Below are 14,159 nucleotides of genomic sequence, written 5' to 3'. Positions count from 1 at the left end.
GGACTCCTCGGAGTTGATCCGAGGACCATTGAGGTCTTACCCCGGTTATCCAATGACGGACTTCTTCAGTGAAGTCCGGTGTTGTTGAGATGTTCTCCCCCCTGTCATCTTTCTTTTTCTTCTGGTCGGATGGGATCCTCTCTAGATTTATTTACTTTCTTCTTTTATACTCGTCTGTGTTCATTGTCCTTCGTCCACGTGTAGGGTCAATCTTTACAAGACTGATATTTGTCCCATCAGTCTAATCCCAGAATTGTTGGGTATGGTTGATAAGGCTGCAGAGTACGGCTCTGTCACGTGTTGGGTCTTATCCGGAAGGGTAGTAAGGATAACTTTCCCAAGATATTTTGGATCTCCTTACAAATTCGTCTCTGTACCAGTTTTATCCCTTCATTTCGGTGGGATTCAGGATCTGCCGAGGACCAAACTGTCCTCGGCTGCCTTCCAAAATTGTTTTGTGCTCTGTACTGTAGAGCTTGGGCCACAGCTCTCCTCGGATTGGGCCTTCGGATTTTCCAGGAGCAATTGGGCTTGGTCCTTAAATTATTGGGCCCCACAATAGCCCCTCAAAACCCTTCCATCCGACTTCCGGGTTGGAAGGGAGGGTTTTGGCAAACCCGGGCCCTTAATATGGCTTGTTTAGTTCCACTCCGCATTTATGTGAGCGGTTTTCCACCTGTCCAGGAGATTTAGCCGGTTTTCTAGGGATTCCATTTAATCTGCTCGTGATCCACTCCTGCCGCTTGGCTGTCCCAGACGCGCCCTTAATGAATCCCCTTTACGAGGCTCATTTATGTCCGGCGGCTCATCTGATAAGGTGGGGAAACGGAACGGACGCCTCTTTTTTCTTCAGATTCCTTTGGGAAACTTGAATGCATTTAATACCCTTCGTTCTGCCCTTCCTATAAGAAGGCGAGCAGGAGGCCATCACTTTCGTGCAGACTCCTCTCCTTCCCTCTGAGATTTGAAACCCGTAGCCTTCCTTAGCGCTTGCTTAGCCCGTTTGTTTATACGCCATATCAGTACACGCCTACCATAACGAACGATGAAGAAAACATGCCCCTCCTCAAAACACCATGTTCTGATAAAGCTTGAAATGGCTCGATCAGGGCAAGGGTGGCGCAAACTTAAGATCTGTCCCGCCTCTCTTTCAGCCAAAATTCGAAGCAGGGGCTCGTCATGTCGAACTCTTGGCGTGACTGAGTTGAGAACACCCAATATCAGCACCACTCGGCTCCTCACGAGCGTACCTAACATGGCACCGGTGTGTTAGGAGTCAGGGTTGAGGCAGGGGCGAAGTGCTTCTGCTTCTGCTTCTCCTTGCTCACTAGTGCCCTCCTCCGTCTTCCTCTTATAGTCTTCCCAGCACCAGTTCCGCCTTGGTGCTGTCCTTCTCCCTCTTTTGCTCCTCTCTTTGTCTTTTCATTTCTCCCACTCTTCTTCTCCTCCTTCTCTTACTCATGTCCTCCATCTTCTTCATTGATTTCTTCCTTACTATTTCCTTCTTCTTCGTTCTCTTTTTTTTTTGAAGTGAGTTCTTCTTTTAGTATGAGCAACACTGAGGCAGAGATTGGAGAGACTTTGAAGACAAGTTCAAAAAGGCGCTTGATCGTTTGCTTATCTGTACTGTGGATGTTAGTATTGTTTCGGCAGCCCCTCTTTTGTATAGGCTTGTTGAAGCCTCTTTTTGTACATTGTAATAATTTTTCATATTAATAAAAGTTGTTTCTATTTCACTTTACATGTTCTGTCTCTTTGTTTTTATAAATTTGCAAGTGCTGCTCGGCTCAATAATACCGCATCTAAATCAATGACGACTAAGACCAAAATACTTAATAATAAAAAGATGTTGCCATAATCTTAATAGAAGTGCTTGGCACAATAAGGCAGACCAATAAAAAGTAGTACTTACCACCTTGGCTTGGGTCCGAGGACCACGCAAGGCCTTGGTTATGTCCAAAACTTGTAATAATAATAATTTTTTGTACTTGGTTTCCCCATAGGCTTGAGTCCGAGGACCATACAAGGCCTTGGTTCTGTCCAAAACTTTATGCCCTCCCTTTTTCTCTTTGCACCTGTCTTTCCTCAGGTGTCTCATATGTTGCCGAGCAGGAAGTTGTCCTCGGTAACGGTTATTCCTTGGTGTGGGCCATAGTCCATGGGCTTCCATGCAGAACGGGCCTGGGCCGCGAATTTATTAGGCCCACAGATTTAGAGGCATTTCCGTAGTCTTTGGTCACGCGGTACTTTTTGGCGTCCCAGTATTCGAGGTGCGCCTTCACGAGGCTCCTTTAATCTCAGGGTTGCAGACGGCATTGGAAATCGAGCCGGGGACCTTTTGTCTGTAGCGTTCCTTGGGACGCTGCGTGAATTAAATGCCGTCACCTCATCTTTTAAATAAATAGGAGAGAAGGTTGCTTTACTTTCACACGAATTCTTCAGTCTCCTCTCTTAGTACATCATGTTCGAGGCGAGGATTGGGGCAAAGGAGCTCTCTCCGCCACAAAAGCGCTGTGTCTTCCTGAGACTCCAGATAGTGAGGTACAGGCCAAGGAGGCGTAGACTCAAGAGAATATCTCAATTCGAGAGAGGGGAAAGGATGTTTCTCCTTCTTTTAGTCAAAATCCGAAGCAGGTTCTGGTCATGCCAGATTTTTGGCATGCCCGAAGAAGGAATTTCCGCCATCAGCGCCGTCTGCCTTGTAGCAGGCAAACTTCTGCGGGGGCTTCCCAACTGCCGGCTCCCTGCATCTTTGCTGTAGATGGTGTTAGCCTGAGGTCAGGTTCTTTGGCTGCCTGAGTTATGGGCATGTAGAAGCGTCGAGGAATAGTTTCCTTAGACGACATCTTGGAACAGTAGCCAACCTCTCCTCTGAGATATCTCCTCGGCATCATCTTTACTCTTTTGTGCTTTTCTTTTGCTTACGCAGTTAACTCTAATGTAAGCTGGTTTCAGCTTTTATTGTACACTGTACTGTTCTTTTGTCTTAATAAAAGATGTGTTTATTTCTTTATGCATATGTTATTTTTTTTGCAACAACCACTTTGGGTCTGAATATTAAGTCTAAACATGCCTTTAACAATATTCTGGACGGAAGAACACTTTAATACAAACCCTTATTAGTTTAAACTCGCAAATATTATCAAGCATAACAATGGTAATCCTCAATAGATTGAATTCATGGAACTAACCGAGATAGCTGCTGAGCGCTGCGTGATGCACGCTAGACGAATATCCGAGAGAGCAGCCGAGCAGCGATGGACTTGGATCGTGCCCTTGGGACAACATACTGTGCCGTATCGTATCAGCCCCTTTGGCACTGGGGATCTGAGGGTAGACCGGGGAACCCGTGCAATTAAAGACTGACCCAACTGTTAACGAGAAGTTCTCTTCGGGCAGATTTTAATGCTCTAGTAACAGTTTTTATTTTGTGTACTTGGTTTCCCCATAGGCTTGAGTCCGAGGACCATGCAAGGCCTTGGTTCTGTCCAAAACTTATGATCTTTTAATGTACTTGGTTTCCCCATAGGCTTGAGTCCGAGGACCATGCAAGGCCTTGGTTCTGTCCAAAACTTATGATCTTTTAATGTACTTGGTTTCCCCATAGGCTTGAGTCCGAGGACCATGCAAGGCCTTGGTTCTGTCCAAAACTTATGATCTTCTTTTTGTACTTGGTTTCCCCATAGGCTTGAGTCCGAGGACCATGCAAGGCCTTGGTTCTGTCCAAAACTTATGATCTTTTAATGTACTTGGTTTCCCCATAGGCTTGAGTCCGAGGACCATGCAAGGCCTTGGTTCTGTCCAAAACTTATGATCTTTTTTTGTACTTGGTTTCCCCATAGGCTTGAGTCCGAGGACCATGCAAGGCCTTGGTTCTGTCCAAAACTTATGATCTTTTAATGTACTTGGTTTCCCCATAGGCTTGAGTCCGTGGACCATGCAAGGCTTTGGTTCTGGTCCAAAAACTTTGATGATCTTTTGTCTGTACTTGTCCCATAGGCTTGAGTCCGTGGGACCATGCAAGGCCTTGGTTCTCGTCCAAAACTTTATGATCTTTTAATGTACTGGTTTCCCCATAGGCTTGAGCCTCGAGGACCATGCAAGGGCCCTTGATTCTGTTCCAAAACTTTATGATTCTTTTTTGTACGTTGGTTTCCCATATCTGCTTGAGTCCGAGGACCATGCAAGGCCTTGGATTCTGCCAAAACTTATCGATCTTTTAATGTACCTTGGTTTGTGCGCGCGTGAGGGTGCGCGTGTGGACCACTGCATAGGCTTGGTTCTGTCCAAAACTTATCGATCTTTTTTGTACTTGGTTTCCCCATAGGCTTGAGTCCGAGGACCATGCAAGGCCTTGATTCTGTCCAAAACTTGTGATTTTTCTTTCGAGTACTTGGTTTCCCTATAGGCTTGAGTCCGAGGACCATGCAAGGGCTTTGTTCTGTCCAAAACTTGTGATTTTTCTTTTGAGTACTTGGTTTCCCCATAGGCTTGAGTCCGAGGACCAAGCAAGGCCTTGGTTCTGTCCAAAACTATGATCTTTTAATGTACTTGGTTTCCCCATAGGCTTGAGTCCGTGGACCATGCAAGGCCTTGGTTCTGTCCAAAACTTACGATCTTTTTTTGTACTTGGTTTCCCCATAGGCTTGAGTCCGAGGACCATGCAAGGCCTAGGTTCTGTCCAAAACTTATGATCTTTTTTTGTACTTGGTTTCCCCATAGGCTTGAGTCCGAGGACCATGCAAGGCCTTGGTTCTGTCCAAAACTTATGATCTTTTTTTGTACTTGGTTTCCCCATAGGCTTGAGTCCGAGGACCATGCAAGGCCTTGGTTCTGTCCAAAACTTACGATCTTTTTATGTACTTGGTTTCCCCATAGGCTTGAGTCCGAGGACCATGCAAGGCCTTGGTTCTGTCCAAAACTTATGATCTTTTTTTTGTACTTGGTTTCCCCATAGGCTTGAGTCCGAGGACCATGCAAGGCCTTGGTTCTGCCCAAAACTTACGATCTTTTGATGTACTTGGTTTCCCCATAGGCTTGAGTCCGAAAACCATGCAAGGCCTTGGTTCTGTCCAAAACTTATGATCTTTTTTTGTACTTGGTTTCCCCATAGGCTTCAGTCCGAGGACCATGCAAGGCCTTGGTTCTGTCCAAAACTTACGATCTTTTTATGTACTTGGTTTCCCCATAGGCTTGAGTCCGAGGACCATGCAAGGCCTTGGTTCTGTCCAAAACTTATGATCTTTTTTTGTACTTGGTTTCCCCATAGGCTTGAGTCCGAGGACCATGCAAGGCCTTGGTTCTGTCCAAAACTTATGATCTTTTTTTGTACTTGGTTTCCCCATAGGCTTGAGTCCGAGGACCATGCAAGGCCTTGGTTCTGTCCAAAACTTATGATCTTTTTTTGTACTTGGTTTCCCCATAGGCTTGAGTCCGAGGACCATGCAAGGCCTTGGTTCTGTCCAAAACTTATGATCTTTTAATGTACTTGGTTTCCCCATAGGCTTGAGTCCGTGGACCATGCAAGGCCTTGGTTCTGTCCAAAACTTACGATCTTTTTTTGTACTTGGTTTCCCCATAGGCTTGAGTCCGAGGACCATGCAAGGCCTTGGTTCTGTCCAAAACTTATGATCTTTTAATTTACTTATTTTTCAACCACGAGCCCCTACACCAAGGCGGGGACAGTTGGCCTGAGGCTGAAAGCCCCTAGAGACGCCCGCGCCCTTAGCACTGCGAGGCGTAGCCCCTAGCAGAAGCTTACGTCGGAGCAACAACTATATGTCGTCGGAGACGGGGGAAATCCCAGAAATTTCTGCTTGCTAGAGAGCTGACTCCACCGCCACCTGCGCCAACGCGCAAGCTTTCCCACAGACGGCGCCAATTGTAAGGACACAATTCTCTGGCGGCCCAATAAGGATGTTGGGCTCGCGCACGGAAGATCCCTCACAATATAATTTGTAGAGAGTGGGCTTGAAAAGCTAGCCGCTGGTCACGGGGCGATGCCGATCCTGGCTTTATAGGAATTCAGGTAGAAAAAGGAGTTGGGCTTGAACATTTAAGCCCTAAGACGTCGCACCCTATGGGATGGGACTCCTCGGAGTTGATCCGAGGACCATTGAGGTCTTACCCCGGTTATCCAACGACGGACTTCTTCAGTGAAGTCCGGTGTTGTTGAGATGTTCTCCCCCCTGTCATCTTTCTTTTTCTTCTGGTCGGATGGGATCCTCTCTAGATTTATTTACTTTCTTCTTTTATACTCGTCTGTGTTCATTGTCCTTCGTCCACGTGTAGGGTCAATCTTTACAAGACTGATATTTGTCCCATCAGTCTAATCCCAGAATTGTTGGGTATGGTTGATAAGGCTGCAGAGTACGGCTCTGTCACGTGTTGGGTCTTATCCGGAAGGGTAGTAAGGATAACTTTCCCAAGATATTTTGGATCTCCTTACAAATTCGTCTCTGTACCAGTTTTATCCCTTCATTTCGGTGGGATTCAGGATCTGCCGAGGACCAAACTGTCCTCGGCTGCCTTCCAAAATTGTTTTGTGCTCTGTACTGTAGAGCTTGGGCCACAGCTCTCCTCGGATTGGGCCTTCGGATTTTCCAGGAGCAATTGGGCTTGGTCCTTAAATTATTGGGCCCCACACCTATTATACCCCTACTTTATTTTCAAAATTATTTGAAAAGAAAACTAACGAATATTTAAAAAATCAATCTAATTGGAATACATTTTTAGTTGCCACATTAAAAATAACTCTTTTAAAAAAAAAAGTTGATAAATTTATTTAAGGACAGTTTTTTAAACTTATGCATTTTTATAAGGCAGATAAGACAATAAATGATGTTCCCTCAAAAAGTTTGACTTTTTAAACAGGACAAACAAATTGAGACGAATGGAGTATCAAACGTACCTGAGATATGTTTAGATAAAAAGTGTACTAATTTTTAGGATTAGATAGAAAATGCTAACTTTTAGAAAAAAAGTTTCTCTTGTATTTTTTTTATTTTAAATTTGTTGAATTACAATTTTAACCTTATTTTTTATAATTTTTTAAGGATAAGGGTTATCTAATTAGATTAGAGGTATTTTTGACATTTTTTGAAATTATAACTAACTTTCTAAATCCTCTTAATATATTCTATCCTTATCACACATGCTCTGCACGTGTAATGAGGCTTTTTTTTATTTATTATTATTTTGAGTTTAATGTAATCTTTCAAATTGAATTTATTTATTGTTAGCGAGGTTACATATGAATGAATTTTTAAAAAATTAAAATTTAGGATTTGAAAATAAATAAATTGCTAGGTTTAGTATGTGCTATTTTTTAGGAAAAAATGTATTAACGTGCTTGAAATATATTCAAATAAAGAGTGTGCTAATTTTTAGGGAAAAAAACTTATCTATTAGGTTTTTTTTTGTTTTTAAATTTTTTTGAATTACAATTTTGACCCTATTTTTTATTTTTTAAGAATAAAGATTATCTAATTAGATTAAGGGTATTTTTGACATTTTTTTAAAGCCATAATTAACTTTCTGAATCTTCTCAATATATATAAATATAAATATATATATATATATATATATATTAAGAAGATTCAGAAAGTTAGTTATGGCTTTAAAAAAATGTCAAAAATATAAGAAGATTCAGAAAGTTAGTTATGACTTTAAAAAAATAACGAATGTCCTAAGGGCATTGGTTTAGAAACTATTTTTAGAAATATTTTATGGGAAAATGACAAAAAAATTAATTTTCGAAGATTCATAAAGTTAGTTATGGCTTTAAAAAATGTCAAAAATACCCTTAATCTAATTAGATAACGAATGTTCTAAGGGTATTGGTTTAGAAACTATTTTTAGAAATATTTTATGGGAAAATGACAAAACAATTAATTTTTCTGACAACTTTTTATATTTCCCCTGAAAGTAATGTTAAAACTTTCCTAATATGATTTATTAACAATTTTCCTAAGAGCACCCATTAACATGACCCATATATATTAAAGAAAGTTCAATTAGATACTAAATTGGAGTCTAATTTTGCGCCACGTGTCTGATTTAATTTTTAAATTTTTGTGTCAAGTGAATTATTAGCAACAAAAATTAAAGAGTCTAATTCCAATTAGTTTCTAAATTGGAGTTCAATTTTATGTCATGTGTTCTATCTAATTTTTTAATTTTTGTGATAAGTGAATTATTGAATGCAAAAATCGAAAAGTCTAAATCAAATTAGATTCTAAAATATATATGTATATATATATATTGTAAGGACTCAATTTGTAACGATCCCAAAATGATATTGGGTTCGCACGTTAAGGGTCCAAATAATATTACTTGTAGAGCGTGGGCTTGAAAGGCTAGGCCCTGATCACCGGGTGGTGGTTAATCATGGTACTCATACAAAGGTGAACCATATTTGCTCAAGAAGTCTTTCTCCTCGGCATGGCCTGGAAGGCTCTGGTTCTTGGCCTTTTTCCCAGCCCTGCCCCCTTTTTCTGGATTGCTTACTTCTCCTTTTATATTAGCCTTTACCCTTCCTCCAACGTCCACGTGTAGGTTCAGCTTTCCAGGACTGATACTTGTCCCATCAGCCCATACCCGAAGTGGTTGGGGGTGGTTGTAAAAGCTGAAAAGTATTGCTCTGTCTGGCACAGAGTATTTATTTGCAGTAATGGCAGCCTTTCCTTTGTCCTTTGCCGCCATATTATCCAGGGGTCCTTTCTCCATCAATGTGGAGGTGTTCAGCTTTTCCTTAAACTGTTCCTATACCACACTTGCACTTTCTTTTAGGAGCGCGTTGGGATGCCAAGGATAGAATCATCCTCGGCGATATCTCTAGGCCATTTGGACCTTCACTATACGTCCTCAGCAATATCCCTCCTCGGCTCGGGCCTTGGGCCCTAAAGCAAAGTGGGCCGGGGTCACAAACTCTTTGGCCCCACATATATATAATATGAGAAACTATTGCATATTTTAGGCATTCATGACTTAAAAAATATGTAAGTTCTAACTCTAACACTAGGATTAATTTGAACTTATATAGGTGTGTAATTGTGATTGTTTTAAAATGTACCTGTACATACACACAAATTACACACTAGTTAGTAATATGTTACAAGGATACCTTATGTCCATTTGAATGTCTAGTAATGTTCTTAGCTTATTTATATAGTGTTTAAAAAAAAAAAATAATAATATAGTATTCAATAACTTTTGTGTTAATTATGTAATATAAAACTTAAAAGTTAGCTTATTTTTAAAAAAGTTAAAGGTTAGATTATTTACCCAAAAAAAAAAAAAAAAAAAAAAACACTGAGACAAAACACAAATAATTCTTTGCCTTCACCCAAATGATAATAATCACTTCATTCTCTTCAGGCATACCATAATTTTTTTTAATTTTTTTTTTATAAATGATAACAAAGATCAAATATAGCTAAGAAAATGAGCAACGTCAAAGACCTGAAATTATCACATCATAAGACAAAGGTTAGACCATATGAATCCAATGAAGGTTTATGACCCAAATTACATTCAAATTTGTCAAGGAAATTGCCAATACTAAAAATCCTAACGAGACAATTTCAGCTTCACATATTTAGATGTTAAATTATATTGTTCTCCATTGAACTTAACACTAAGCAGGGCACAGATCTAGGTTTGTGTTCTTGTTGTTCTTGTTCAAAACACACTTAGATCTCAATTCATATGATTTTTAGTTTTTAATTCTGTTTTTAATTTTTTTAATTTAGTTGAAATTAATAAATTAATTTTTTTAATTTAGATGCTGATGTGGCATTTTTTAATGCCAAAAAACATTTTTTATTATTAATTTAGGCCACATGAATATTAATTTAGTATTATTTATTCCTACCGTTTGCCATGTCAGCTTTCTCCATTTCTGATGTAACGGCATGGACCAAAACGGGAAGCGTTTTTTATGATAGGGACTAAAAACGGTAAAAATAAAATGTAGGGACTAAAATGGGAATAGCCTGAAAATGTAGGGACTAAAATGTGCTTTCTGCCTTTTTTTTAATTAGATGTAAATTTTGATAAATCCACTGCTGGATTATATTATTTTCGTATATTTTTCATGCTTACAAAATTTCAAGATGATCAAAAATCAATAGTCATATCATCAATCAATTATTTAATTACAAGTTTTTGCAGTTTAAAATAATGCATAAAAAATGAGTTTATGAATTGAATAGTAAATTACATCTAATTGACATGAAAATTGACATGCATGTTAAGAAAATATAGAACATGTAATCCAACCCAACCCTCTATAAACTCAACCCAACTCTCACCTTTAAATTACGTGTTCTATATGTTTTTAACATTCATGCCAATTTTTATGTCAATTGAATGTTATTTACCATTTAATCCATAAACTCATTTTTTATGTATTATTTTAAACTACAAAAACTTGAATTTAAACAATTAATTAATAACATGACTATTAATCTTTTATTACCTTGAAAATTTGCAAACATGGACAATATACGAAGATAATAATCTAAATGTGAATTTGTCAAAATTTGCATTCAATTAAAAAACATTGAATGGTATAACATCACGTAAAGTTTTATCAAGTGTAACTTGAACCCAACCCTATATGTGTGTGTGTAATTATGATTGTTTTAAAATATACCCGTGCATATGCATAGGTTATGCACTAGTTAATAATAAGTTACAAGGACATCTTATGTCCATTTGGGTATCCAGTAATTTTCGTTAACTTATTTACATAGCGTTTATCAAAATATGTAGTATTCAATAATTTTTATGTTAAGTACGTAACATAAAAATTAAAAATTAGTTTATTTTCAAAAAAAGTTAAAAGTTAGATTAAAATAAAAAAATAAAAAAAACCCCAGACCAAAGGCAAATAATTTTTTGCCTACACCCAAATGATAATAATCACTCCACTCTTTTCAGGCATACCATAATTTTTTTTTTAAATGATAACAAAAATAAAATATAACTAAGAAAATGAACAACGTCAAAGACCTGAAATTATCACATCACAAGACAAAGGTTAGATCATATGAATTCGAAGGTTTATGACCCAAATTACATTCAAATTTGTCAAGGAATTTGCCAATACTAAAGATCCTAACGAAACAATTTCTGCCTCGCATATTTAGATGTTAAATTATATCATTCTTCATTGAACTTAACACTAAGCTCGTCATTTCCGAGCTTTATCTTCGTGCAAGGAGGCAAGGAACTGCTTCAGACACCTGCTGTAAACACAAGGATGTTCAAGATGAACTAAGTGACCGGCCTTTTTTATCCCTTGGAATGAGGCATTTTCTCCTAGTTGCCTGCAATCACAGTATTTAAAATCGTTTTAGTATGCTCAACTTTAAGGCTATAAACTAGTACTTCTATTATATATGGTGGTCACAATAGGGTCCATAGCTTATGTAAATTGACCTATTGTTTGGGGAAATTAAAAGATGCACCAAGTTCATCAAAAAAAAATTAAAAGATGCACCAAAAGGCCTGCTATTTGTTCATCAAAAAAAAAAAGGCCTGCTATTTGTTCATAAAAAAAAAAAAATAGGCCTGCTATTTAAATGGTCCAAGTTGGTTCCTCTTGGCCCATTGGACAGGAGTTATCAGACCTACCCTTTCAAGTTTTGGGCAATTTCTAGCTTCAAAAGCCGATCATTCTCACCCCATAAGAGATGTATCATCTGCAAAAAAAAAAAAAAAAAAAAAAGCCACAGGGCTATCATTTTTCTGATAAAGAAATTGACAGAATCTCAGTACATAAATAAACTTTTCAAGATACAACGGAATGTGGATTACCTGTGGGAAATTGGGAACCGTGAAATCCTTGTTGCTGATGACAAAAGCTTCTAGGAGTTCACCTCTTTCCTTCCTGTTGTTATACATCACCTATAATTTGCTCTAAGAAACCAGTTAGTACCGGCCACAGGGATTATTATGAATAATGCTAATGTCAATTAAAATGTGTTATTGAAAGATCAGCTTTCAGCTATTAGAGCATATAATGCTTAGATTATTATATTGCATTAGAAGTGACTAGCTATTTTACATTTTTACTAACTGAATTACATACGACTGTTTAATTTTATTAGATGCAAATTAAGTTTGGGCACCAAGGCACTTTTGAGAGCCATTGTGTGCAATTACTAGACGTGGTAATAGGTCTGGTCTGACAAGTTCGAGTTTTACCCAATCAAACTTAAAATCTTTCATTAAGTTACCATCTAACAAACACACAAGCATTAAACAGTGACAAAAACCAAGATTAAGATTAACACCATGACCTCATTTGCCCAAAACCATCTAAAAAGTAAATGAGATTTTTACTCACAAAATACCTAATTAAAGTGGTTTAAATTAGAAAAATCTGTTAGTCCCACGTAGTATCATATTAAACTTTTATAAATATATAAATATAGAAAGGAGTTACGTCCATAACATTTTAATAATAAATAATAAGTGATTAGTTGTTATTCGATCTAATTTAAATCCATCACTGAAATTACTTTTCTACCCATTAATAACACAGGTAACAACTTGACAGACCAACTATTATTTTTTGAACTTTGGAAGTAAATTCCTCAACAAAAATTCTATACTTTAAACGGATATTTTACTAACAGTAAGGGTACAAGCAAACCTCAAGGAAGTCTTTGTAAAAGCGATCCGGCAACCACAGCTTTTTGTGTGAAGCAAGAGAGATAATCCTTTTCAAAGCCTTAGCAGAAGTAGGCAACAACATCTCCGAAACAGAAGAATACCCAAGGTTTTGCAGCATTGGTTCATTGGTGGAGTCAGTCAGCTCTATGACCGAACCGGACACCACCACGGCCTCAACCAAGTCTGCATGCAGCTCAGCCATTTTGAACGCTACCGTCCCACCATAGCTAAACCCAACCACAGTGCACCTCTCCACCCCGAGCTTCCTTAACCCCGCAACCAAACACTCCGCTTGGAAACTCGGTGACCTGTCGGTTTTGTCGGTGATAGAGCCACCGAAGAAGAGGAGGTCCGGTATATAAACTGAGTATTGTTTGGTTAGAGCAAAGGCCTGGAACAGCCAAGTCATTATGCCGTCAGAGAAGAAGCCTTGGACCAGGACCACCGCGGGCTTGTCACCCTTTTTACTGGGTTTCTTCTTCAGGGTCTCTAGGGGAGCCCAGAAGTTCATGACCGTGCCTGGTTCGATCTCCACTGTGTAGGGTTGCAGACCCGCAATCTTCATTAGCCAACTCACCATGGGCCTCAGTGCAGCCACAAAGTTCACCATGTCAAGTTCTTTTTCTTTCACAGTTTTAAGTGTCTTTGTTTTCTTATCTCTCTGTTCATAACCAGATCAAGAAAAAAGCTTGAGATTTAAAGTGAGAATAAATTGAGATATTAGGAATACGACAAAATTTTTTTTTTAAGAGAATACAAATTTTAGTATAGAAAGGTCTGAAAAATATTTTAAACGTTGTTAAATATCTTTTTGACTTTTTCAATCACAAAAAAAAAAACAATTTAAATATCTCTTTCTGTATTACACATTAGCGGCTTGTAAGCCACACACATGCGCTGCTTGTGAGACACGTGTGTACATCCTAAATCTCAAGGGAAGGTTAGAGCTGCTTGTGAGAAACATATGTGTACATCCTAAATCTGTTTCTCCTAAATCTCAAGGGAAGGTAAGAGCTGCTTGTGAGAATTACGTGTGTACATCCTAAAGCTGCTTGTGAGAAACACATGTGTATATCCTAAATCTGTTTCTCCTAAATCTCAAGGGAAGGTAAGAGCTGCTTGTGAGAAACACGTGTGTACATCCTAAAGCTGCTTGTGAGAAACACATGTGTACATCCTAAATCTGTTTCTCCTAAATCTCAAGGGAAGGTAAGAGCTGCTTGTGAGAAACACATGTGTACATCCTAAATCTCAAGGTAAGAGCTGCTTGTGAGAAACACGTGTGACTTTTTTTTTGGTCACACATTGTAAGGGGGTGTGAACCGAAGAAATAATTCAGGTATAATCTTACTCTCACATTTCCTATTTTTGTCTTTATATTTTCTTTAATTTACAACAAACATTCATATATTTGGTGATTCAAAGTCATCAAACTATTCAATGTTACATTAGTTAGTTTGTAAATTTTATATAAT

General features: G+C 38.5%; 1 protein-coding gene across 1 annotated transcript; it reads right to left on the bottom strand.

Moving 5' to 3' along the window:
* Positions 1-10,999: 10,999 nt before the first annotated feature.
* LOC115995129 (epoxide hydrolase 3-like) lies at positions 11,000-13,374 on the bottom strand. Its single transcript, XM_031119567.1, has 4 exons — positions 12,665-13,374; positions 11,824-11,913; positions 11,641-11,708; positions 11,000-11,333 (listed from the first exon to the last, which is right to left on the bottom strand). Exons 1-4 carry the CDS (start codon positions 13,292-13,294, stop codon positions 11,198-11,200), a joined length of 924 nt encoding a protein of 307 aa, XP_030975427.1. The 5' UTR covers positions 13,295-13,374; the 3' UTR covers positions 11,000-11,197.
* Positions 13,375-14,159: the final 785 nt, after the last annotated feature.

Source organism: Quercus lobata, chromosome 6 (genome assembly GCF_001633185.2).
Source record: "Quercus lobata isolate SW786 chromosome 6, ValleyOak3.0 Primary Assembly, whole genome shotgun sequence".
NCBI lineage: Eukaryota > Viridiplantae > Streptophyta > Magnoliopsida > Fagales > Fagaceae > Quercus > Quercus lobata.
This window is presented reverse-complemented; position numbering and strand designations above follow the sequence as displayed.